This window comes from Callospermophilus lateralis, chromosome 14 (assembly GCF_048772815.1).
Source record: "Callospermophilus lateralis isolate mCalLat2 chromosome 14, mCalLat2.hap1, whole genome shotgun sequence".
In the NCBI taxonomy this organism is placed as follows: domain Eukaryota; kingdom Metazoa; phylum Chordata; class Mammalia; order Rodentia; family Sciuridae; genus Callospermophilus; species Callospermophilus lateralis.
The window spans coordinates 36263171-36290305 of record NC_135318.1 but is presented as its reverse complement, the minus strand read 5'-3'; the positions used below and the strand labels follow the sequence as shown (position 1 = coordinate 36290305).

Genomic DNA, 27135 nt, shown 5'->3' with positions numbered 1-27135 from the left:
AGATTATATTTTCTTTGAAGGTAAAAAAATATATAGTACTGTCCATGCCCCTGGTGACTTGCACAAACTAATACACATAATAGGCAGATTTTCATAATATTTTTCATAATATTAATAATAGATTAGATTAATAATCATAATAATAGATTTTCATAATATTTTCAGATGTTTTGGATATCTGTTGGCAAATTTTAACAGAACGCACCAATGAAGTGTGTTCCCTGGCATAGGTCTGGCATATCCACCTGGAGTGACATGAAGTCGGTAGCACTCCTGATCCCTCTGCTCTTGGTCTACCCACTGAGGGTACCTTTTAGTTTCTGACCGGGGAGGGCTTCTCCCATCCTTCACACTAACTTAGGTGACCGCTTGCCTTTTTTCCAGATTTTTCATCAGAAGCATCTCAGGCATAAAAATATTAGGGCTGAGGTCTCTTAACCTAGACTCTGCTCCTTCCTGAATTTCTCTAAGTCAGCTCTGTCCCACCAGGTTTAGCCAAATACAAGACAGGCAGATGATGGCCGTTAAGAACGACGGTACATCCAAAGACAGGAAAGAAGATTGCTACTGAGTTTTCTTTCAAATGTTCAATGACAACGAAAGAGTCTGTCTTACTTTACTTCTGAAAGGAAAACAAAACTTCTCTTCTGGCCAGGACTCTCTCTAGAGCTCCTCCATGAGTCAGGCTAAGAGTGTCACCACACACTGTTTGCTTAACCTGCCTCTCCAGGGGGACCCTGGCATTCTCGGGTACTAACCTTCTGCTTGCAATTCCAGTGTCTTGGATCAACAACTGAAGTCCTATTATTACCAGTGGGATTTAGAGAACCGAGAAGGGACACCCAAAGCACAAAATCTCACAGTTAACCAGAAATAGAATTTTTTTTTTTCTTGCAACTCTTGCAAAACAGTTTTGTTTGCTGGAAATGTAGAGAAGGAGGAGACAGTTAAGATGAAAAAATCCCAACCTTCCCTTGAGAGAGAAAAAGGTTTTTCTGGGGACACCGGGAGAAAGACAAAGGTGGGGGGGGTTCTAAACCAAGAAGACTAGAAACGTAGGCCCTTCAGCAGGTACAAGGCCAATTTGGAGAGAACATTTGAGAGTCAAGGCAGCAGGAGGCACCCACAGGTGGGCTTGCTTTTTTAGTAAAGTGCTTAGTAATATTTAACCTCAGGCCGGGAGGGCCTCTCCCCACCCACCCACACCAGGATTTCCTCACTTAGGTAACATTGTTCTGATTCTCTCATAGTTTACTTTTCAGAGATCTCTTAAAATTTCTAGGCTAAAAAAAAATGTAGTCAGGCTAAAGGGCCGCTCCAGATGCCTTTAGCTCTGTTCATATCTGAAGGCCCTGACTTACCAAAAGAACGCTTTAGCAAGCGGATCTCCTCCCTGTGGCATTCAAAATGTCACAAGGATGGAGCAGGGCTTTGGTCTTTAAAGAAAGGCCCAGATGTTGAATGCTGTGGGGCATTGAGGGTATTCCCCAGGCAGCCCAGCGCTGGTTCCAGCACAAACCTTGACACCCTCCCGAGAGAAGAGCGTGGGTTTTGGGTGGAGTCACACACTGAAATTGCTTGCCTGCCAAATCTGGAGGCAGGTAAGTCTACTTCCTTGTCTAGAATTGTTATGTTTTTTCTAGAATTCTAACTCCTCAAAGTTTATGTCTTTTTGACAAATGGACCTCTCAAGGCTAGCTTTGTTCTCTCTCTCTCTCTCTCTCTCTCTCTCTCTCTCTCTCTCTCTTTTAAATCCAACTCTGGAACAGTTTTATTTTGTTTATTTTCCTTTTTTTTTGTGTTGCTGAGGATTCAACCCATTGCCTTACACTCGTGAGGCAAGCACTCAACCATTGAGCCACAACCCCAGCCCCACTTTATTGTCTCTTACATACACACACACACACACACACACACACACACACACACACATGCTTCTGCACTATTAGTGTGGAAGGAGACTCCCCTTTTTTGAGAGGGGGTACTGCAGACTGAACCCAGAGGTACTTTATCACTGAGTCACATTCCCAGTTCTTTCTACTTTTTTATTTTGAGACAGTCTCATCAAGTTGCTTAGGGCTAAGTTGCTGAGGCTAGCCTAAACTTTCAAACATCCTGCCTCAGCCTCCCAAGATGCTGGGATCACAGACATGTGCCACTGCGCCCAGCTTGGAAGGAAACTTTCATGTTACCTGTCTGACCTCTTTTTTCCTTTCTTTTATTCTTGGAACATATTCTGTGTTGAGTAAGATGTCCCACTCCAGAGCACTCTTAGGAAGCCAACACAGAAGGGCAGGCCAGGAGAGGGTTCCAGAGACACCACCAAACAGACTCTCACCTTTTTCCTCCTCTGGCCACTGTTGGTGATTTTGTCTGGAGTGACACCTAGGTCCGCCAGCACTTTGGCGATCCCTCTGGCATCCACTCCACAGTTGGGAGCCACATTGGTCTCACATCGACGGTGAACATTCATTTTGCAGACTGTAAGGAGACATAGGGGAGAGATATCCAAGTGTTTATGGTCTAAAGCATTACCTTTTCAAAAAGTAACATATGCAAATTGGTCAGGCAGGATGGAGATTCCTTGGAAAACTGGGAGTGGAACCACCATTTGACCCAGCTATTATACCCAAAAGACTTAAAAACAGCATATTACAGTGATGCAGCTCATATTACAGTGATGCAGCCACATCAATGTTTATAGCAGCACAGTTCACAATAGGTAAATTTTTTTGTGAAACCAACCTAGATGCCCTTCAATAGATGAATGGATAAAGAAAATGTGGTATACTACTCGGCATTAAAAGAGAATAAAATCATGCATTTGCAGGTAAATGGATGGAGTTGGAGAATATAATGCTAAATGAAGAAAACCAATCCCCAAAACAAATGCTGAATGTTTTCTTTGATATAAGGAGGCTGATTCATAGTGGGGATGGAGGAGGCAGCATGGGAGGATTACACAAACTTTAGGGCAAAGGGGAGGCAGAGGAAGAAAGGAGGATGGGGGGAGGAAAGACAGTGAAATGAGACAGACATCATTATCCTAAGTACGTGTATGAAAACACAAATGGTGTGACTCTACTTTGTGTACAACCAGAGACATGAGAAATTGTGCTCTATTTGTATAATATGAATTGCATTGCATTCTGCTGTCATTTGTAACAGATTAGAATAAATACATTTTTTTAAAAAAAATAACATAAGTTCATTTGATAGAATTTGGAAAATGCAGAAAAATAAAAATCCCCACTCGTTCCATCACACAGAACTACCTTGCAGAGATAACCCTCCTTCTAGTTACTTCCTTCCAGCCACTCTTTCTATATGTCTGAGACGAGGATAGACAAATATCACATTTCATTTTCATTTAGGGGAATAGAATACTGACTCCAAAAGAACCTAGTTGATTCCTCCAGGAAAAAAAAAAAAGTTCATTTGAATTCTGCACCCAAATGGGGCACATGTCCACAGTCAGCTCCACTCCTCTGCGGGGGTCACATGATACAGGACGCGCCACAGCAATTAGAAGAAGATCTCTGCATGCTTTCAACAGGGGGAGGGGAAGACAAACCATTCCCAAACAGGTCAGAACATTCTGCTCTTCTTAACAAGACCTGCCCTTAGGAGAAACTATTTTATGAGAGCTTAAACTATCGGGGATTTATCAGATCCTAACTGACCCAGGAGTAAGGAAATGCCCACTCCAGCCCACTCTAGTCATGCCAAACCTCCAGAGGTCAGGGGAGGACAGGCAGCACGGTGGAACAGGCTCACTACCAGACTGAGGTCTATGCAGATGACCATGGGAGGCCTCCCCTGTCCCCACTCCCTACCATCACAGGCATATTTCACCATTCTCTACCCAGTACAGCATGTCAGGCTTCCAAGAACAATTACTAGGTGTACTAAAAGGCAAAAAGCATAATTTACGGAGAGAGAGAGAGAGAGAGATGGCAGGCCATGTTACAATGATCAAATTGGGAATTTAAAACAATACCTTAATAGGTGCCACATCTTCATGGTTTTCACTTTCCAAATAGCTATAGCAATCAAGTCAGTGTGGAATTGGCAAAAGAACAAATAGATCAATGGAATGGAACAGACAGTCCAGAAAGAGAACCATATAAATATAGTCAACTGATCTTTGACAAAGGAGCAAACACAGTCCTTTCGACAGATGGTGCTAGAGTAACGAAACAAAACAACAACAAAGAAAAACACCCTGAATCTAGACTCAGAATTTATGCCTACCATAAAAATTAACTCAAAATGGATCATGTAAAACGCAAAACAACGAAACTTGTAAATGCTAATAGAGAAGACCATCTAGGGGACCTTATGTATGGACATGCCATTTTAGATAACAATACCAAAGATGTGATCCACCAAAGAAATAACTGATAAGGTGGGCTTCGTGAAAATTAAAAGTTTCTGCTCTGTAAAAGGTACTGTCAAGACAATGAGAAGACAAACCACAGACTGAGGGAAAAGTATTTGCAAAAGATGTACCTTATGAAGGGCTGTTATCCAAAGCAGCCAACTCTCCACACTCAATAATAACAAAATGAACAACCCAATTTTATAAATGGGGAAAAGATTGGAGAAGACATCTCAGCAAAGAAGATATTCGGATGGTAAATAAGCAGTCAAGAAGATACTCCACATCATATATCACTAGGGAACTGCAAATTAATACTATTAGATCCATTCTATTAAAATTGCCCAAATCCAAAACTCTGACAACAACAAATACTGGTGAGGATAAGAGCTACAGGAACTCTCAGTCATTGTTGGTGGGAATGTAAAATCAGTCATTGTTGGTGGGAGTGTAAAATGGTACAGCCTCTTTGGAAGACAGCTTAGCAGTCTCTTATAAAACAAAACATATTCTTACCATGTACTCCAGCACTCACACTCCTGGTATTTACCCAAATGCATTAAAAAATTATGTCCACACAAAATTCTGCACACAAATATTTTAAGTAATTTTATTTATAACTGTTAAAATTTGCAAGCCAGCAAGATGTCCTTCTGTAGGCTAATGGAGAAACAAACTTTGGTCCATCCAGACACTGAAATATTATTTAATCTCAAAAGTAAATGCCCTATCAAACCATGAAAAGGAATGGAGGAACACGTAATGCCCGTTACTAAGTAAAAGAAGTCAACCTGAAAAGGTTCCAAATGATACCATCCCAACTACATGGCCCCATAGAAAAGGCCAAACTACAGAGGCTGTAAAAGGCTCTGTGGCTGCCAAGTAGGGATGAATAGGCAGAGCACAGAAGATTTTTAGGGCAGCAAAACTACCCTGTATGTTATTATAATGGTGGATACATTTCACTATGTATTTGTCTAAAGGCAGGGATTACACACCACCAAGAGTGAGCCCTCATGTAAACTACAGACTTTGAATGATGATGGTATGGTGAGGGAAGTCCATCAGTTGGTAACAAGTGTGCCACTCTGGTGTGGGATAATGATGTTGGGAGGCCTATGCCTGGGTTGAGGGGGGGCGGTGCATAAGGGAAATCTCTGTTCTATGAACCTAAAACTGTTGTAAAAAAATAATGCCTATTAGAACAATTAGAAAACACAAAGCTGTTCCTAGAATGAAACATGCAGACTGGCCCAGTCCTCCTGCTTGCCCTGCATAACCTGGTCATCGGCCTGGAGGGAGGGTGGGCACAGAGGCCCCTAAGCCTGGTTTGGAGAAATCAACTGAGCTACCCAATAGAAGATGGATTAAAGGTGTGTGTGTGTGGGGGGGGGCGTGTACGAGAGTGGCTTTCTCAGATTACAAAAACAAAGAAGAAAGCTCTACCCACCTAGCCATGGAGCTGACTGGACGAGGGGAGCTCTTGATAATGCCTGGCCAATAGTCCTAGGGCCGAGGGCTACTGGCATACTCCAGGCAACGGCACTGCTCGGAATTCTCATCACACTCCCCTGAGCTACAGCTGCCGCTGGACATGCACTCACCTTCCCTGCTCTGCCCACCAGCCCCTGGTCTGGCTTTTTGTGAAACATTAGAAAAGACAAGAAGGAAGAAACCACTTTCAGAGAATTTCCTGGCAAGTGCAAAGAGTCCGTATAATTTGACCACTGGCGCCCTCTAGTGTTGGAATGTCAAACCCGTCGATGGTGACCAGTTGGCAGAACAGCAAAGTAGAAAATGTTTTTTAGAGGACTTTGTTTCATATTTTTTAAAACCCTGATATTTCCATAGGAAAGCTTTGTAGTTGCCTTAATAGGTTTTAAAAATCCTAATCACATGTCAGTTAAAATGGATGACATGAGATAATGACATTGAAAGTGGTGTGAAAAGTCTGGGCAGGTGAGGGCTAAGCCGGCTGAGGACTGAGAGGGCAAGATGATTCAGGCAGCCACACTGGGAACATGGGCTTTTGGAGGCTGCAGGTGACACCAGGAGGCTGCAGACCAGCAAAGGAAAGTAGACATGCCAGCTGGCACCAAAAGAAACCTGAGGAGCATTCACTTTAATGTGGTCAAATGAGCTACGCATGTCACTGCCCCCACGCCCCTACCCCGTCACTAATGGAGATGGCAGAAGCCAAGGGCTGTTAATCCTGGGCTGCCAACCCACTTCCAGCCCTAAGCTGCCCTTTAAGGCTTCTTTTTCTAGGATGCCTGTTAACATGCATTTGTACTGGTCTCATCCAAATGAAGTTGTGCCGAGGAGAAACAGAACCACTTGACCAAGATAGGGCTCTTACAAATGGATAACCCTGCCCTACTACCCAGTTAGTCACCATCTATTTGTTGAGCACCTACTATGTGTGGGGTGGGGCTTCAGCAGCAGAGTCCTCTCAGATCAGCTTGTGGTTTGAGCACAGGGACCTTCATCTCCTTTTGGAGAGACTTCATTTCCATGTTTCCACCCTTTGCATAAATGAGATTAAAGCCAGGATTGCAAAAAGGAGGGTCAAGCTAATAGGAATTCTTCTAAAACAAGCAGAGTCTCTAAGGACAATGGCTAAGTCATGCCTGAGGAGATTAGTTGGGCCCATGTACGCTGCAGAAGTTTTTGCGTGTGTAGAACCAAGGCCCCCTCTCAAGCAAGGGGAGGCTATACCACTGGTCCACAGCCTCAGGCTCAAATTTGCAAACCTCCTGACTCAGCCTCCCCGGTAGCTGGGATGACAGGTCTGCATCACCACACCTACCTCTAAACATTTCCTCACGTTAGTCTAATTTGAAGATGAGTCAGGACAATGGTTGGATTTCATAGCAGGTTACCATCAGCCACCCTATGCTCAGAGATAGACAGCAAACAATTGGAAACAGGAATTGTGTAATGGATGTTGGCAGGGTTGGGAGAGGGGATGATTGCAGAGTGCCAGATAGAAGGGAGATAGGAGATCCTGGGGTGGTCACTTGGAGTCATACTGGGACAAATGTCCCCAAAAAGAGACTTGGGAGTCTGACTGCATTGTCCTTAGAGGCTTTGCCTGTTTTAGAAGGATTCCTATTAACTTGACCCTCCTTTTTGCAATCCTGGCTTTAATCTCATTTTCAGAGACCAGAATGAGTGGCCAATTGTCTGCTCCCCAGAATTCCTCAAAAACTACATCTTGTATCAACCTTCCACATGTAAAGGGGACATTCGTCATGGTCCCTGGGCACTGCCAGACACCACTGGAAGAGGCTCAAAACCAACCAAGAGCCCTCTGTGGCACTGTAGTTCTGAATGCTGAGTTGCTCCCTCTCTCCTGATCTCCACCTGTGATGTGGTCCCCCCACACCTTTCCAGGTCTTTCTATACCCTCAAGTATAGCTCCAGCTCCCCACAAAAGCCTTTCTTGACCACCCTAGCTGTACTGGCCTCTCTTGCCCAGGAATTATTCACATTAATATCTGGATTCACTACTTGACCTGTGGTCTATTATTTAACTTAATGCTCAGGGAGTATTCTTCTTACTGAAGTTCCTAGAAGACTAAAATCATATTTTATCTCCAAGTTCTCAATGAAGCCCTTACTCAAAGTAGGGTGAAAATGCCTTTGAGTGTATTCCAACTTGATGTAAGTTAGCAGTATTTCAGCAGCACAAATGGAAACTGTCAGTCCAGAGCCCAGCAGATGTCAGGGAACTGAAATCCCAAACAATGACATGACATACGAATTTTTGCTGACTGTGCAAAATTAAATACCAATGCACAAGAAGGGAGAGTGATCAATTCACATGGCTTGTTGAGCAACAAACACATGACAAATAAAAGTGCCCTTATTTATGTCCTCCTTACGTAATTCAACCACCAAAACAAGACTTGGCGCTTTTTGTGTGGCGGGGGTGGGGCTACTGGGGATTGAACTCAGGGGCACTCCACCACTGACCCACATCCCTAGCCTTATTCAATTCACAAATGTCTTGTTGAGTGCCAATGTGTTAGGCACTTTCTAGATGCTGGGAAATAGCAGCAAATAAGAAACACACACAAATCTCTGCCCTCGTGGAGCCTGTTTTCTGATGGGGGAGAGAAACATAGATGTAATAAATAAGTAATGTGGATATTAGAAGGTGGTTAAGGGCCACAGTAAAAAAGAAGGCAGAGGAGGGTGATGGAAGATGAGAGATGAGAGTGTCCATTTTTAAACGGGTGCTCAGCGTAGCCCTCACAGACGCGGGGACGGCATTTGTGTGTGTGTGGGGGGGCATGTGTGTGCTTCTGGTGGGCAGCTTCTAGGGTTGCCCCAGTGACCCCCCCATCCACAGGGATTCACACCCTCAGGTGACCCTCTGTCACTCAGTGTGTGCTGGACTCAGTGATTCTCTTCTAGGTAGAAAATGCCAAAAGCGATGAGATGCCGTTTTTTGAGATGAGGTTACAAGGACTGTGGCTAGAGCCTTGGGCATCCTCTTATGTTCTCGACCGCCCGCTCTGACAGAAGCCAGCTGCCGGGTTGGGAGCTGCTTTATGAAGGCACGTTGGCAAGAACCGGTCTCTCTGGCCAATAGCCAGCAGGGATCGGAGGCTGCCAGGGCCACATGAATGAGTGTGGAAGTGGCTCTTCTTCAAGTCAAGCTTCCAGATGAGAGCACAGCCCCCACTTCCCCCACTTCCAGCTTGATCTCAACCTCCGGAGAGACTGCTGGGTCAAAGCACCCAGCTAAGCTGCACCCAGATTTCTGATCCTCAGATACTCATAAAATAAATATTGGTTGTTTTATATCACTAAGTTGCGGCAATAGATACTAAAACTCTCTCTCTCTCTTTCTGTGTGTGTGTGTGTGTGTGTGTGTGTGTAAGTGTGTAAGTGTTGTGAAGTAAGTGAACACAGTCTCAAAAAATACCTAACAATTTTTTAGTAGAAATTAAGTCTAGGGATGGAAGTCCAAAGAGACTATAAAGAAAACTTTAATATTTCTTACACACACACACACACACACACACACTCTCTCTCTCTCTCTCTCTCTCTCTCTCTCTCTCTCAAGTTTTGCTTGAATCTTTTACAGTGAGGGTGTATTTGTATATTACTATGCTCTTTTAATTATAAAAATAGAAATAAAATTTGAAGTTGTGACAAGGGGTCTAGCTATTCAAAAAACAGTAAAGGACTGACATTTTCAAAAATGTTGAGAATAAAAATCTTTTTTTCAAGTTTTTTGTTTTTTAAATATCCAAAATAGTTTTTTTTTTTTTTCTTTTTTAGGAAGGAAGAGAAGAAGGAAGGGAGGGAGGGAGACTCTGCATAGCCACCCCCTGAGGTATGTACCTAAGGTCACTCTGCTTTTATTACTTTCATTACTGTCCTTGGGCGGCAGGAGGGCACTGGGGGGCAGCTAAGGTGACCTGCATTTGATCACCCAGGCAGACAGTGACCAAACTGGGGCAGGACAGCTTCTCCAGTTCCCAGCCTGGATCTCAACAGGCTGCAGCCCCCCAAGGGTTCTGTCACGTGTTATGTCCTAGAGAGCAGGTGACACTGTGCCTTAGTTTGTGAACGCAGCCTTAGAGCAGAACAGTTACTAAGATGGATCTCAGAGAGGGGTAGAGGCCAAGAAGGACTTCCCAGGCCAGGCCTTCCTGAGGCACATGCTCCTCCCACCTCAGCACAGAGCTGCAACCACAGAGCCCCCTGGACAGCTGTGATAAAGGAGGGTCCCTGTGGCCCTGCAGGCGACTTCAAGCTGTGGAAGGAGCTCTGGCTCTCTCGTTAAACTGCCCCTCAGCAACTGCTGACTTCAGGGTGGCTGGGCTGAGACGTGAGCATGGGAGCTGGAGCAGAAGACAAATGGGGACAGGGTGGGCTGTGTCCCATCATGATAACCCCATAATTTTTTTGGAGAAGGAAACAACAATTCTGAGGCACTGGAAGCTCCCTTGGGGGTGGGGGAGACCAACCACAAGTGTCAGCTGAGAAACTGAGACACAGGAGGGAAAGAGCCCAGACCGGTTTGCTGTGCAGGTGGGAGTAAGGCTAGGGGAGGGGGCAGGACTGAAGTCACAAACCCAAGCGTTCAAATGCCCCAGAGCCTCGTGACCCAGCACCTGAGCCTTGGAAGCTGGTTTCTAGATCCTGCTCAGGCTGCGGTGCTCAGACAGGCCCAGGGACGAAGGTGGAGAGCCTCAGACAGGGCTGACGCCGGCATCGAGGATAAAAGAAAGGGATGAGGTCTCCCACCTGCACACTGGGTGCCAGTGCTTTTCTGCCCTTGGCTAAGGAGCCCAGTTACCCAGCAATTGTGTGATCTCCTCCAAGGGTCTGGCCCCTCTGTGGCCGAGGACAGAGAAAGAACAACCTAGAGACAGAGGCCTGTCCCCTACCAGTCCCTGTGTCCTTGTTCATGTCACCAGTCTCTCCAGTACTCCATTTCCCTGCCAAACGGGAGGACAGTCACTAACAATGTGTCTGCCCATCAACATCTGAGCACATAAAAATGGTGGTCCCACAGGATTATATCACCCAGTGACATTAAAGTCACCTTCGATCATCAGTATATTCTATGATGTTTGCACACAAGCAAAATCTCCTAAGCAGGCAACTCTTAGAAGTATTTCTACCTTTAAACAAGGCACAACTGTAAATGTGCTCTCATTAAGCAGGGATAGTCTGTGAGAGAGTAAATACACAATACTGGAGCCTAGGTGACATGGTCAACTGTAGGCTAAAGGGAGAGTGACCAGGACAATCTCATGGGTCCTTCCTTCTGGGTTCAAACTCTTAAGAAACCTGTTTTACTGGAACCTATTCCAAGGAATGGGACTGGCCTGAAAGCTGAAGCACAGAGCAGCAACCACATGGCCGATATGCAACCAGCACCAGGAGAGCAAGGCTGCAGCCCAGCACGACCAGCCAGCAGGGTCCAGCAGCCATGAAGATCCAGCTGGGCCTCGTGAGCAGGGAGTGTAGGGGAGGGCCCTGATCCGAGCCAGACACGGGACCAAGGTGCCTGGGCTTAATTTTCAGCTTCACTGGGCTCCCACACAGGTCACTGTATCTTGATTTGTTCTTAGTAGTCAGAGCAGCAGACCCTGCCTTGGGTCTGGGCAGAAGCAGGTCATGTTGGACTCATGGCCATGACCAAGAAGACTGGCATTTAGGAAAGGATGGGAAAAGATAAATAGATGAGATTTTTTAGGGCAGACAGGTGACTCTGTATGATGCTCTAAGGTTGAATCTGTGTCATTATACATTTGTCTACACCCATAGAATGTGAAACACCAAGAGTGAACTTTCATATGAACTCTGGACTTTGGGTGACAATGAATGAAAAGCCTTTATTTCCTAATTCCGGAGTGGCCCCACCCCATGCCTGCTCCCCTGGGGTCTTGTGATCACATATCCCACTTTCTCCTCCTTTACCTGAGCAGGTGTAGGGAGGGACACTTCCTGCCGAAAGAACAGAGGACACCTCCCTGGGCCCTGCCTTTTTCCAGAGTCATCCAGGGACCCAGTCCTAGCAGCAACACCTGGGTGTGTGCACTGCTTACTTAAAATATTAATATTTATGGGATGAGAGTATCTTCATTTAGATTTTTCATTTACATTAATGATTACTATTTTGTCTAACAACCAGACATCACTTCATCAGGCTCCTATCCAAAGCAGGCTCTATGTTTCCTGGCAACCCCCATCAGCCTTCCAGAAATGTGTTCACTTCTTTGCTAAAAATCATCTGAGATTCCCGATCCATTTTTTTCCTTCCTCATCCCTTGTGGCATTTCACCTCATACCCACAGGATTTCAGGTGGGCCCTGTTCTGTTCAAGGTGGTGTGTGCGAAAGGATACAGGAGAGGAGACAGGGAAGGCTTTACTACCCCCCTTGGAGATGCTGGGAAGGTCACCAGGAACCCAGATGTGTCAACAGTCGGCACTGCTTCCTGGGCTGGACCAGCATTGTCTCTGGTCCCCATAGCAGCTATTCCCGATCTTTGCCACCCTCTCTGCCCCTCTCCCAAAATTCCAGTTCTCCCCTCAACTTCGAAAAGGACTCCCCCCATTTCAGAAAATAAGAGAAATCTCATGTCAATAGATTCAAAGCGCACACAATGACTTGCCCACTCGGGTTGCCCTGAAACCCCATCCTGACGCCAGAGAGGCACCTGCACCTATTTGGTCTGCAACCTCCCCGCCATCTTGGTGAGGCTATCTTGCTTTCTCCCCTACCTGGTCTCTGCCCTGGTTGTATCAATGGTTCCTTCTCTCTTCTGACTCTACAAAGTCTCCTTTTCTACTTTATTCCTGATTATCTAAATATTCTGAAAACATTTCTCCCTCCATTCTTACTCTAACCTATTGCACATGGGCTTCTATCCCACTGACCAACTAAGACAGCTCTAGCTGAGGTCAGTGGTGACCTTCTCATTGTTATATCCAATCTCCTGTTTCACATCTTACCTTAGAAAACCTCTCAAGAGCACTTGGCATCCTTCATCACTTCCTTTTTAATGTTTTTTAAATACTCTTCACACTTTTGGTTCCTACCATGCCGCTGTTCGCTACTCCCCACCCCCATCTGTGAGGTCCTTCCCTCTCATGGGCTTTGCAGGTTCATCCTTGGATGCTGGCAACTGCCACCGCAGCTCCCCAAGGTGTTATCTTTGGTTCTTCTCTCCATCCACTCAAGCATTGGCCATGAGGATGACGTCTACTCAACAGTTGTAACTCCTACCAGATACTGACAAATCCAAATCCCAATGCCCAGTCTAGACTTCTTCCCCAGGTTTCCATGAGAAACAGCTGGACACCTCCATGTTGATTTCCACAGGCACCTCAAGTGACCACATCCCCAACCCATTCTACCATTTTGCCTCCAGCCCTGTCCTCCCTCATGCAGTCCCCATCTCTGTGAACACATCACTATCCTTGGTGGGATCTGGTCACTCTGTCCAACAAATTACTCTTCTTCAAAAATTTTAAGTTATTCTCTTTATTCCACTGCCATCATTACCTCATTTTCAATTTTTATAATTTCTCACTGGGATCCTTTCAATGACTAATGTGTTCATGTCCTCAGTTTATTTCCTTATCCTTGACCTATTTTAAAAATCCTCCCACCTTGGGAATTTATGAATACATCCAGTACAAACAATAAGTACTACTTGAAAATAATCTCCATGCACTCTTCTTACCCAATGGTTCATGGTTGTTCACAGTCTAGCCTTACTATAGGCTAGTCCAGCTTATAAAACTGAATTCTTCATTCAGGTTCCCAGAGTATGTTCCCATATGATGTGCCATTCCTTATACCACCCAGTATACTCACTGGAGCAGACAGTTTACAGGAGGGACAGGAGGGACAGAGTGAGGAACCTGAGACTCGGGGTCCAAGGATCAAGTCCCACTTCTGTTAAGCTGTGTAGTGTGTCCAAATGACTTCATTTCTGAGCCTCAGTTTCCTCCCTGGGGACATGGGGAGACTATGACATATGTCAAGGCCTGTGAAGGATCAGTAAGATGTCTCCTGTGACAGCATCCTAGCCTGGCTCCTTCCAAGAGGGAGCTCATGAGAGAAAAGCCCAGTTCCTATCTATTTACTTACTTCACAGCCTAAGTCCAAAAGCCCGTCTTCCTTCCTACTCCAGGATACCCCTTACATTATTTCTACACTTTTGTAGGCTTGTTCTGTCCCCAGCTCAGTAACAGTCTGAAGAGGCGGGTCACGCCTTCTTCCTCCACCATGTTTCCCTCCGTGCAGTCACAGGTGGCCTCTGCACAGAGTCGTAACAGAGGTGCATGGTCAGCAACCAGGGCCAAAAAGGGCTTGTGCTCAGTGCTCCAGCCAAACCTGGGACTGGCTGTCCAGGCTCAGACAAAGTTTGTTTTGTTTTGTTTTGTTTTTTACAAAAAGGGGACACCGACACACGGAGGGTGAGGGGAGGGCAGGGAGCAACTCACCTTTACACTGCAAACCCTGCCGCAAGAGGCCCCAGAGCAAGGACCCACAGTGGTCACAGAAGGTGGGGACTTTGTAGTTGTGGATCCCAAACTTGTGGGGCATGTTGACGCTGAACCGCTGTGAGCCCACCTGCGGGATGGCAAAGCACAGAGTCAGCCGGCTGGCTTCCAGCTCCTCCAAGGCCCAGAGCCTCATCACTGGGACTCCCATGGAACTTCTTCCCCAGAAAGCATGTGCCACTGCAGGCTTGGCTCTGAGACACCAGATGAAGAAAGCCTGCTCTGGGCCCCGCCTTCACTCCTGATGGCCCCAGGTCCTCGCCTGCTGCACTGGCTGGCTTGGCAAGGCCCGGCCTGCTCCCCCATGGCTGCCCGCTAGGACTTCAGGCCTTCCAAAGTCGCATCACATGGCAGTGGTGTGCCTCACACCTGAGCCACTCGAGGCAGCACCGTGTGCCTTCAGAACTGCTTTGCACAAGGAGGCCTCACCCAGCAGGTGGCTTCTGGCAGCCTCATGGTGGACACAAGGAGCCTGTAAAGCACTGTGCAAACCAGCAGTGTCCTGGAAACCAGGGTCATTGTTAGAACAAGCAATAATTGCATGAAGATGGACTCTAAGACACTAAGGTATTGTGCTGACCACACACCAGGCATCATAGCTCAGTGAAATCTGACCACCACTCTCTGGGGTAGGACCATCATGACCCTGAGTTCACTGGTGAGGAAATTAAGGCCCAGTGAGATTAAGAAACATGCTGATCAGCTGATAGGACAGGCTTCCATCCCCACACGCACTGCAGAAGACACAAAGAGGGTGAGCAGGACTCACAGAAAACAGAGGCAAAAAGAATTGTAAGATCGAAAGAGAGGAATAAAGTGACAAACACAGAGACAGTGCACTCCTTGGTTACACCATAGAAGTGCAGAACGGGTGTGAGTCCTCAGCCTGACACAGCAGACACGAGACAGGGAAGGAGACTGGTCACGAGCTCAGGTGCAAAAGCCCCAAGAGGCCCATCAGCAGAGGACCTGCTGAGAGGAAGGAGGGCTGGTGGCATGGTGTTCGGAGCCGCACGTATTTGTGGTGCACATGTACACAGACGCATTGTACACAGGCATGGCACAGAAGGTGGCTGCACAAAGGAACTCAAAGGTCAGTCTCCATGGGCAGCACCTGACAGAGGGCACAGTCACCACCCTGATGGGTCAGATACGCTGATGCTGAAGGACACTGGCTCCCGGAAACATATAATGGTGGCAGGTGGCAGGTGCACCAGGAACAGGCAGTTGACCCCACCAAAAGCCCTTCTTCCTCAGTCCCTGACAGTTTGGACACACACCAAATTTGGAGTCTCCAGAGCTCACTGGAGACTTTCCACCACTTCATCTATCAGGAAAGAGAGAAGGAAGAAGTAGGTCGCAGGTCAATTGGGTGCCATGCATTTCAAGTCACCATCTCGACCTGCATGACTCTCATGGGCCTTTTCACTCCATGGAAGCAAGGGAAAGCTTTAGAGCCTGCAGAGGTTCCTTGAGGATGAGACTTGATGGGCAGGACCTGATGGGCACTCCTGCCCCTGAGAACAGGACTCATGTGTTCTTTGCTTCTACGGACCTGGCACAATGCCTGCCATATAGGAAGTGCCCAATCGGTACCCAGTGGAATGTCTCCAGGAAGGAAGGAAGTCAGGCAGCAGGCAAGCCGTTTCCTTCTTTCATTTTCTTGCAAAAGCAATAAGAGCAACAATGCTCTTTGGTTTCTGACCATAGACCAGGAGTCAGGAAACCCAGGTGCTGGCGTGCTCGTTTAACCAAGCCAAGAGACTCTCTGAAAACAACTGTAGCACTCAGGGCTCTGTCTACCCTCAGGGCACAGAAGACTCAGTGTCAGCCTTGCCACCTGCTGCTTTCCAAAGATGGCATGGAAGCAACATGAGATGCAAGAAAAGAAATGTCTTATATGCAAAGATATTATCTTTTTTTGTTTGAATTATTATTTTGTGGGGGAAGGTACCGGGGGTTGAACTCATGGGCACTCAACCACTGAGCCACATCCCCAGCCCTTTTTTGTATTTCATTTAGAGACAGGGTCTCACTGTGTTACTCAGCATCTCGCTTTTGCTAAGGCTGGCTTTGAACTCTGGATCCTTCTTCCTCAGCCTCCTGAGGTTTGGGGATTACAGGAATGTGCCCCTGTACCTGGTTTTGAATCATTTTTAAGAAGTAGGTATAAGGTCTTCATAGTCACTCCTTTTGGAAGCCAAATTATAAGCCCACCTGAATCTAAACCCAGATGATTATAAATCTACTCAGGGTCTTTCTCTGACCCTTGACTCCAGTGACCTATGATTATACAGTATGTATTTCACTCTGAATTAAAAGCACACCTTTGAAATCAACTGTTCTGAACACAGATAATACCTGTGCTGCCCATAATCATACCTGTCACCTCCTTTGGAGGGCTCGTTGTAAAATCATTCTTCCAATTGCTCATTTAGGGGACACCTGGCTCCCTGTTGACTCTTCATGCTTCCTTATCCCTAGCCACCTCCCTAAAGCCAGTCTAACACCAGTTTCAAAGATTAAGACGCCAACATAGTGCAGAGGTCAAGGGCTAAAACTCTAGAACAGACCACCTGGACATGAACACAGCTCTTTCACATACTGGCTGTGTGACTTGGGACAAGTTAATTTGACCTCTCTGTGCTTTCTTGTCTCTCTGCTCTAAGATGCAGATGATAATAACACCTATGCCATTAAGGTTGTTGTGGGATTCAATAACATATGCCAAAGTATTTAAGTCAGAGCAAGTGCCCAGTGAATGCTGGTTACGATTATCAGCCTGGTTATGTCTGCCTCTTAAGTTCCTGGGATGGTTCATTCCACTCTATTTCCCCATTCACCCCCTTAAAGATAAGCTTCTTGCTCCTGAGTTGTCTGTCTCTGTTCATTACCCGTATGGAGTCTTGGGTACCTACGTCACTTGGCCATGCCTGTGTTACACTGAGATAACGAAATAAAGGAATTCACATTTTCCTTGTGCACTTCGGCTCTGGAGTCTGCCAGCTCTTGCATCAGATCAACTGGGAGCTGCGCTCACTCCATGGCATGTGCCTAGCACCGGAAGACTCTAGATAACTCCCTTCATTTGTGATCAACACAATGAAGGCAGCAGGATCTCAGAGAGATAAGGCTTTCTTGGGGACTGTATTGGAGGCAGCAAAGGGAAGAAAGCACAGAATTCCAATGTTCCAAATATTTACCTCATCGGGTGTTTCCTGTCTCTTTAATCCAGCGCACTTGGTGATTATGAGCTCATGGCATCGCTTGTGGACGACACAAGTGCAAACTGCAAACCAAAAAGAGATAGGAAGGCTGAGTGATGGCTGGAGAAGAAAGTCTTCATCCCAAGATGGAATTAGGGCTCAGGTGAAGGACAAGGAGAGCCATACTCCTTCTGCCACCGAGTCTTAATTTAATACGTAAAGCCCTCAATGCAGTTATTTCCAAAAAATTTTTCCACCAAAGCCATGAAGGTTTCTTAAATGCCCTGGAGAAGAATGAAGCAGTCATGTCCAGGGGACACTGGCAGTTTTTGTGAGTTTTGAGAGGACTGGGCAACTTTCTCACTGTGCATTGCTGAGGCTGGGGACCAGCTTCCTTCCCTCTCTCCTAGGGAGCCCTGTCCATTGAAGGTGTATTGTCTCCCATGTTCCAAAGTCGTGGCAGGGTGGCTGATGTGAGAAGAGGAACTCTAGCAAGTGGAATAGAAGTTATTAGACTTTTCTTTTTTTTTTTTTTTAACTGGGTTGTGTTCTTACACCCCAAACTTTAAATGTTCCACTTGTCAAGAAGTAGGTCTAGCTTTGTCTGTAAGGTCATGGGCAACTGGTGGCTGGAGAGGTAAGTAATTATCTGTTTGTACACAAAAGACACGGCAGCCTCCAACAGAACCCACTCGAGCTTCCCTGATGGGAGAGACCCAAGCTGGACAGTGCTGGGCTCCCTGTTCCCACCACACAGAAGCTCAGCATGACCACCCTGCGTTACCATGCTCCACGTGTGTACAACTTAACCTTACTTTTGTCGTCAATTAACTGGAAAAAAAAAAATCTTCAATTCTTTCAAGTGAGCTTTAAAGTTTTAAGAGTTAGCGGTTCCACAGTAGACATAAAAAAAAAAAAAAAAGAGAATCGGCAAGAACCATTCAGAGATATTGACTCAAACAAGCAGGCGAGGGAGCTCCTTCAGGGAGAAAGAGAAGCACTCGCTGATAGGACATACAGACCCAGAGCAGGACAAGTGGGGTTTCCAAAGAGTCTCTAATTGAAGGATCATGTCTCACTGGGAAAGATCAAAGTGCTGCCTGCTACCGCTGACACAAAATTCTGGAGAATTGGGAGCTTGCTGGTAAGCCTGGCGGGTGGGGGTTACCTGAAAGGCACCTCCCATACTTGAAAGTGACCACGCAGGCACAAAGCTAGCAGGGTCCTGCTTCCTAGAGGGAACGACAAGCTTGCAAATGCTGCAGAGTCCCAGTGTCATCAACCTGGCACACACCTCCCACAAGTGAGAGTCACCTGGACCCAACGAGGGCCTCCAAAGATTTAGTTTATCAAAGACCTCTTACCTTGACATTGGTATCCCTGCTTTCCTATGACGCCCCTGCAAAGAAGAAGACAATTCTTTAAGAAAACACAATTTTACTAAAGGTCAAAAAATAAACACCTACGGTCAGCTGACTGTGGTCACCACCCCTGTTGTATTAAGTGCCACAGAGCCAGCTGAGCTGTGCAATGTCACTCCCCCTCTCTCAGGGAGCCTCAAAATGCCTGCTGCCAGGGGGCCCTGGAGGGTAGCCCAACGCTTGCAGAAGGCGTCAGGTCTGTCAGCATTGGGGCTTGGATTCCTATGCAGCCATGCCAGAGAGGGCAGCAGTGTTCTGGAAAGATACAAATGACCCTGCTGACTCTGGAAAGGCCTTGGACAGTTCAACACTCTCTTCTTCACGGATGAGCTAAACATTCTCACCTCGCAGTGCCAGGACTCACTCTCTGATGGTGGAGAAGGGCTGTGGCTGGCAGACATTTCTTGAGCATCCCAGAGGCTACCAAGGGTTATAGGCAGTCTATGGTCACATCTAATGCTTCAATCTATCGTTTGGGTGAAGGCCAAAATTAGAGATCCCTTCCATGGCCAGAGGAGGGTCCCAGGGCAAGGTTGGAAGTCAACACAGAAACAGAACAATCAAAACAACCTAGTCTTATTCCTGTCCTCCGTCTACCTGTAAGAGCTGGTCAGGGAGCCTCTTGCAGTTCCAGATCAGCCCAGCAGAGGGAGCCAAAAGTCATTGGGGGGCCACACCCCAGGAACCTAGGGCTATGATGTTCACCACAGGCTTAGGGGAGACCTGAACCTGTGAGACCAACCACTTTATTCACGTCTGAAATACCAACAATGGAACTCAGATGGTAAATGGGTATGGGGAATGAGAAGTGTCACAGCTGGAAAGGCCACTGCTTCTGCTTCCGGCAGGTTTCCCCTGAGCTGTGTCATCTCAGCTGTCCACAAACACCTCAGTGGCTGGTTCTGTTAACACCATGAGGGTAAGACAAGAGACACACCTCAGGAACCAGGAGGGCCCCAGAGCCCAATTCAAATCTCCTCTACTAGGAAACTCAACTTCCCTTGCTCTGTCCAGCCTGGATCCATAGGTGTCCTCCACGTCACTACCAGCTTTGAAGACGCTCAGAGAATTTTCCAGAAAGCCTGGTGGGATGTCATGAAAAGCATCAGCCTTAAAGTCAGGCCAACCTGAAATGGAACTGTGCCTCTGACACTCCCCAGCTAGAGGACATCGGACTAGTCTCTTCTCCATTTCTGAGTGCCAGCACTGTTAGCAGAGTTAATACTACACAGTTCATAGGATAATGGGGAAATTTAATTAAATATTTCCAGTGCCTAAAAATAGGACCTGGCATGTGTAGACGTTGATGAAAATTCCTCCTCCAACCCCAAGACCAGTGTTCCATATCCTCCTTGCCACTCATAAGGCCCATGGCCTCCTCCTCTCTGCCTATCAGAATCCTAAGTGTGAAGGGAGAAGTGCCACCTCCCCAGGCAGCCTTCCCAGCCACTCCAAACACTGCTGCTGCGTTCTTGCTCCTTTTAGACCCTCAGCATCCTGGAAGCCACCAGGTTAGAAAGTTACTGAAAACTGCTTTCTATCACAGAGATCAGCAACCAGGTATTTTTTCATTTAATTATGGAAAAATTCAAATATATATTAAAGTAGAGCAATGGATATAAGGGGCCCTCACATACCCATTGCCCAGCTCCAAGTACCAATCCAGGGCTGCTCCACCTCATCTCGACCCTAGCCCCAGGGTAATTTTTTTTAAAAAACAAATTCCAGACATCATAGCTAATTTGTAAATAGTTCAGCTTGTCCCTCTAAAAGTCATGCTTTTCCTAAAAATATAACCATATTATCAATTATAAAATTTAACTCCTTAAATATGTTATGATCCTAAGCATAGAGGCCCCAAAAACCAATTTCTTCTTTCCATTCACTCTTCCCAAGCACCCACACACATTTAACCATTGGAACAGACTTCTGTGATCAGATAAAGACATAATGCTGCTTATTTTCTATTTTATTTCTTTCAATACACACAGTAGAATTTATTTTATCTGAAATTTATTATTTTTCAATTTCAGCGAGAGTTTGAAATCTCAGAAAACCCTCTACAACCTATTTTATTAGAGGAAATTCTTGCTGTCATTATCAAATCCTTCAAGGGCCTGTCAGCTCTGCATTGTGATAAGATTCAAGGAAGGCAATGCTCTTTCCTTATCGAGATTATCTTTTAAACTTTAAAACCAGGATACTAAAACGATGTCAAAATTACCCTTGGAACCACCCCCCACACACACACACATTTATATTGTTCATACATAGACTTTTATCCAAGAAATCTCTTCTTCATTTCAAATTAAAATGCAATGTTTTGTGTGAAAAAAAAAATCATTACCTCATTCATCATTAACTTTTATAATAAAATATTATCATTTAATTATTATTAGCGCTTTTTGTGTGTGGCTGGGGTACTAAAGATAGAAAACAGGGCCTTATATATGTTAGGCAAGCACTCTACCACTGAGCTACATCCCCAGTCCTTTTAAATTTGAGATAGGGTCTCATTAAGTTGCCCAGGGTGGACTTGAACTTGCAATCCTCCTGCTTTAGGGTCCCCATTAGCTGGGGACCATGACTCCCACCATTACATGAGCACTTTTGGTACCAGGGATTAAACCCAGGGGTGCTTAACCACTAAGCCATATTCCCAGCCCTTTTTTATATTTTATTTAGAGACAGGACCTCACTGAGTTGCTGAGGCTGGCTTTGAACTTGCAATCCTCCTGCGGCAGCCTCCTATCCACTGGGATTGTAGGAATGCACCACTGCACCTGGCTCATCAGCACTTTTAAAATGAAGTTTATGATCTCCCGCACATTCCCACCTTAATGCCACAGTGAAGTCATGTCTAGAGGATCCCAGGAGAGAGGGGCTTACCAGATGAAATCTCTGCAGTGGGAGCAGTAGGTGGGCTGCCGAAGGTAGGTGGCCATGAACTTGTGGCCATTGACCTGGTGGACCCTCCGTCTGACGGCCCCTTGCCGCTTCCTTGGCCGCATACGCTCCCTGAACACACGCTCTTCATTGTCTTTAGGGGCTGGGGGAGGACAAGAGCAGAGAAGAAAACAGTGTGGGTTAGTGCATCTTAATACTGACCTCCTGCTGCAGCCCACCCCTAGCTGAGGAGGCAGCCCTGGGTGGGAGGCAGTCTTTGAGCTTGCTGAAGGATTCGGGGCTTTGAGGGGTCTCACTGCTCAGCTGGATGGAGTGAGCGCACCCGAGGGGTGGGAAGACCCAGAACACACATCTTCCCACTGTGTCCACCTGTGTCTTCAAGAGTCCATCCCAAACCAAAATCAGTTTTCAGTAAAGTGCCCAATTCCTGCACGTTTCAAGGGCCTGGGGTTAAAATGCTCAATGTTCAAATCTTAGCTCAACTTCTGAACTGTGTGACCTTGGACAGATTTTGTTTCCTCATCCAGAGCCTCTGGGGGCATCTCCCTCAATAAATCAGGACTACAGAGCTGACCACAGAGGGCGGTGGGCTGGGAGGAGCCAGCGGTATGAATTCTCACTCACCTAACTGACTAGCCTGAGCAGTAGCTGCCTAAACAATCTGCCGTCTTCCTTTTCCCTTCTACTCAGATTAGGTCAAGTAATACCTTTTTTTCCAAGATCAAAAAGGAGAAGAAAATATAACACTATGAAAGCAGATGCCTTCATAGTCTCGAGACCCAGCACCCCACTGAAGATTCTTCCCTCACCCCATCTCTGAGGTTACCCCAAGCCTAAGGATGCTTCGCAAGAGGAGTAACACATGGCAACAAAAGTAATAATGATGATTGTTAGAAACTCCTTGTGTTGCCCCCAAATTCGTATGTTGAAGCCTTAACCCCCAGAGTGATGGTATTATGAAATGGCCCCTTGGGTAATTAGGGTTAGATGAAGTCATCAGGGTGGGATCCTCCCAAGGTAGGATAAGTGTCCAAGAGGGAGAAACCAAGTGAGTTGCTCTCTGCCACGTGAGCCTGCAGTGAGACAGAGCAATCTACAAAACAGGAAGAGGGGCCTCACTGGACCTCATCTCAGGCTTCCAGCCTCTAGAACTGGGAGAAATAAATGTCTTAGGCTGAGCTAAGGCAGTGGAGATGGCTAAGAGGCCACCAGGCTTCCTCTTGAAAGATGCTGTGCTAAGTGCTAAGTGTCCTCATACCATCTCCATGTTACGGGAGTGCCCACTGAGGAGGAGGGAGGAACTGTCCACTCCAGTTAGCATGCCTTTTAATTGAGAAGGAAATAGAAGAAAGTAGACCAGAGTCCACGGCTGGTGAAAACACCTCTCTACCACATTCCTTTGAACCCAGAAGTACCCTGGGCCCTGCCACCCACAGACTGGAAAGGAAGCAGCCACCATAATGTGATGGAAGAGGACACTGGGTTCCTCAGCCACCCCATGCCCTGAACAGCCCTACTGGGCCCCAGAATCCACCACCAGAAGCAGATCTCCATAGTATTTCAAAACACAGCTTCTGCTATCCCACAGTGTGGGGATTTATTTCTGGGCTCTCCTAGTCTGTTTTCTCAGTTCGTATGTCTGTTTTTTATTATTGATAATATTAATTATTACTGATAATATTATCATCATCATCATCATCATTATGTTTTATTATTGATAATATTAATTATTAATAATATTGATAAAATTTTATGTCAGTAAGTTATTGTTTTCATTACTGAAGTTTTGTAATAATTTCAAAAACCAGGAGTGTGATACCTCTTGCTTTGTTCTTCTTGCTCAGAATTTCTATGGATACCCAATCTTTAGGGGTTCTGTATTAATTTTAAGACTCATTTATTTGTTTCTGAAAGAAAAATGACTTTGAGACTCAGATAGGAATCACACTTGATTTGTAGATCACTTTGGGAAATATGGGCAATATCAACAATATATTAATATTGACTATTTATTTTAAAAATACATTTATTTTAATTATTTATTTTTATGTGGTGCTGAGGATCGAACCCAGGGCCTCACCCGTGCTAGGCAAGCACTCTATCACTGAGCCACAACCCCAGCCCCAATATTGACTCTTTTAAACCATGAAGAGTTGATTGATCTTCAACAGGGATGCCAAGAATTTACAATGGAGAAAGGATAATCTCTTCAATTAATGGTGCTGGACAAAAATGGACATCCACTTGCAAAAAATGTGAATGTGGACACCTCCCATACCATACTCAAACATCAGCTCAAAATGGATCAAAAACTTAAAGACCCCAAATCATAAGGTTCAGAGGAAACATGGGAAATGCTTGTTGGCATTGGTCTTGGCAATGATTTCTTGGATATAACACCAAAAAGCTAAGAAAAGCAAAATCAGACAAATAAAAATCAAATGCAGTGCCCATTGTAAGAGTAATATATCATGTGTGAGTGAATAAGTATACAAATATACATTTGCACGTGTGAACAATATATGATATATTATGTATTATGCCTAATGTACACAATACCATATACTGATTGATAATATAGCATATATTACACTTAATATATATGACATATAGTTTGCTGAACTATCCAAGACATAGTGACACTTCACCCCTAAATACTTCAACCTTTACCTCCTAAGAACAAAGACATTCTCCTACATAAGCACAATATCAAAATAAAGAAAACTTAACTCTAATATGACATATCTAGTATGTAGTTCATATTTAAATTTCCCCAATTGTTCCCAAAATGTCCTTCACGGTTTTTTTTTCTTTTCTTTTCTTTTTTTTTTCATCCAGGAGCTCATTGGAGGTCTTGCGTTACACTTGGCTGCCAGATCTCTTTGTCTCCTTAGTCTGGAACAATTTCTTTTCTTTCTTTCTATGATACATTCATGGTGTGTCCAGGGTGTTGTGTTACAGAATGTTGCACAACATGAACTTGTTTGATTGTTTCTTCCCAATTAATTTCAGAGTAAAAGGAAAGAATACCACCCAGGTCTACATATCAGCAAGTCCAAATGTATCCCTCAGGATCAACAAGTCCAAATGTATCCCTCAGGATCCGTACAGATAACCACGTCAATGACATGAACATGAAATGAATGGAAGGAGAAATGTAAAATATTCACTCTTATCAGGAGTTTTAAAAATGCAAAGCAGAACAGCTTTGACATAAGGTGGACGTAACATTTAATACCTAATAAAGAAACACATTTGTTTAAAAATGATATTTTCCACTATTGGCAAGTTACCAGGAAACTCATTTATTCTTTCACTGCTGGAGGCAATGCCAGTTGACACACATTTTCAGAGAACAATATCACAGTACATAGCCAACAGTACAAAGAGATTCACGTCCTTTGATCTGAAAATTCCTTAGGAATTAACTCTAAGTAAATAATTAAATAGAAACTAAAAGCTGCATATTCATAACTTGTAGACATTCCCCACTGCATAGCTATATTAACCAGCAAATAGAAATTTAAAAAAAAATGTCGAGCAGGGTAGTACCTGCCTGTAAACCCAGTGACTCAAGAGACTGAGGTGGGAGGATGGCAAGTTCACGGCCAGCCTCTGCAACTTGGCAAGATCCTGGGAAACTTAGTGAGATCCTGTCTCAAAATGAAAAAATAAAAAGGGGGGGGGGCAGAGATATAGTGGTAAAGTGCCCCTGGGTTCAATCCCCAGTATCAAATGGATAAATAAATAGAAAGAATTTTTAAAAGTTGGGAAAGTGGGCCAGGCAAAGTGGTGTACGCCTATAATCCCAGCAGCTCAAGAGGCTGAGGCAGGAGGATGGAAAGTTCTCACCTCAGTGAGATCCTGTCTCTAAATAAAATACAAAATAGGGCTGGGGTATGGCTCAGTGGTCAAGCACCCCAGAGTTCAGTCCCCGGTGCCTCCCCGCCCCAAAAAAAATTCAGAGAGTGGTCTAATGACATAATTATATTACATTTACAGCGAGTTTAAGATTGAGAGAAGACCAGAGAAACATGGGGAAATATGGTACAAAACTGTGAAAGGAGAACAAACAATAAACCAACCTCAGGTGACACATCTACGGGTCGAAGCTAATATTTAAAAAAAAAAAAAACACTAGGATGATGGGATTATGCATTTCATATTTTTAAGAATGTTCTCCAAGGCTCTCCTGTGATGTTTTAAAGCTTTGTCTCCATCTGAAGTCACAGGCAATCCTGTGGGGGACTCCCCGGCATGAAGAGGCGTGGAGGGCACCAGAGGTTGCCATGGAGAACAGGACAGATGACAAACTTCATCAGCTCTCCAACTGCCCGTGGATCTGAACCAAGTGAACAGCCAGGCCCAAGGGGCAGCCAGAGTGTCCAGATCTGTCCCCTACACCTCTGACTCACTCTGGACGGAGGGTGCTCCTGGCTGTCACTGGAGGCACTCAGCCATGCGCAGCTGGTGTGACTGTGCCTTTGCCTCAGCCTTTGAGGCAGAATCAAGGTTGGCTGACCTCCCAGAAGACCCGTCCAGCTCTTCACAGATCCTCCACTGGACTGCTGTCTCTGTCACATAGCAGAAGGGATAAGCCACGTGGGGGAGAGACCAACACAAAGTCAGATCTCTTTGGTGAAACTTTCTGTGGAAAGGGAAATCCTGGCTGGTCAGGTGTAATGAAGAGAAGGCACCAGAGGCACAAAGCTGAGCCGCCATGTCCCCTGAAGCAGCCAGGCCCCCCACCCTCAGCAACATTCCTGGCATGTCTTCTACTGCCTTCAAAGAGTCTATAAATTTCAACCTCCCAGGAGCTTTTACACCAATGAATATTTCACAGCCCCAGTTGCAGAAGAATCTACGACAGGTTTCAGGCAGGTGGCAGGAAAAGCAAAAAGAGATCTGCAGCGTGCAGTTGTCCTTCTGTTTATCTGACTCACCTGCTCCCTTCTCCTTGGTGGGCAGACTTCTGAGCTAGATCAGAGGGATACCTTGAAGACAGAGACGTGGCCCCTGGCTCCAAACTCTACACCACCTTCTCTGGCCGATCTGGTCATTGAAGGTCTCCCTGGTCCCCTGTGGCCTCCCTTATGAGCCACATCTCTTCCTGAACTGAAAGGGAGACCAGAGAACCAAACGCAGCTCTCACATAAGGTCACAGGCATCTGTTTC

General features: G+C 45.6%; 1 protein-coding gene across 2 annotated transcripts in view; it reads right to left on the bottom strand.

Annotated features, from left to right (window-relative positions):
• The window catches only part of Prkce (protein kinase C epsilon), a 475888-nt gene that overhangs the window by 162609 nt on the left and 286144 nt on the right, over positions 1-27135 (bottom strand). For both annotated transcript variants that reach the window (XM_076833998.2, XM_076834000.2), the window contains 5 exons: positions 21943-22102; positions 18997-19031; positions 17630-17715; positions 14367-14496; positions 2339-2481 (listed from right to left, as the gene is read on the bottom strand). In XM_076833998.2, the coding sequence (XP_076690113.1) occupies positions 2339-2481; positions 14367-14496; positions 17630-17715; positions 18997-19031; positions 21943-22102 (554 nt within the window). The remainder of the gene's footprint in view (positions 1-2338; positions 2482-14366; positions 14497-17629; positions 17716-18996; positions 19032-21942; positions 22103-27135) is intronic.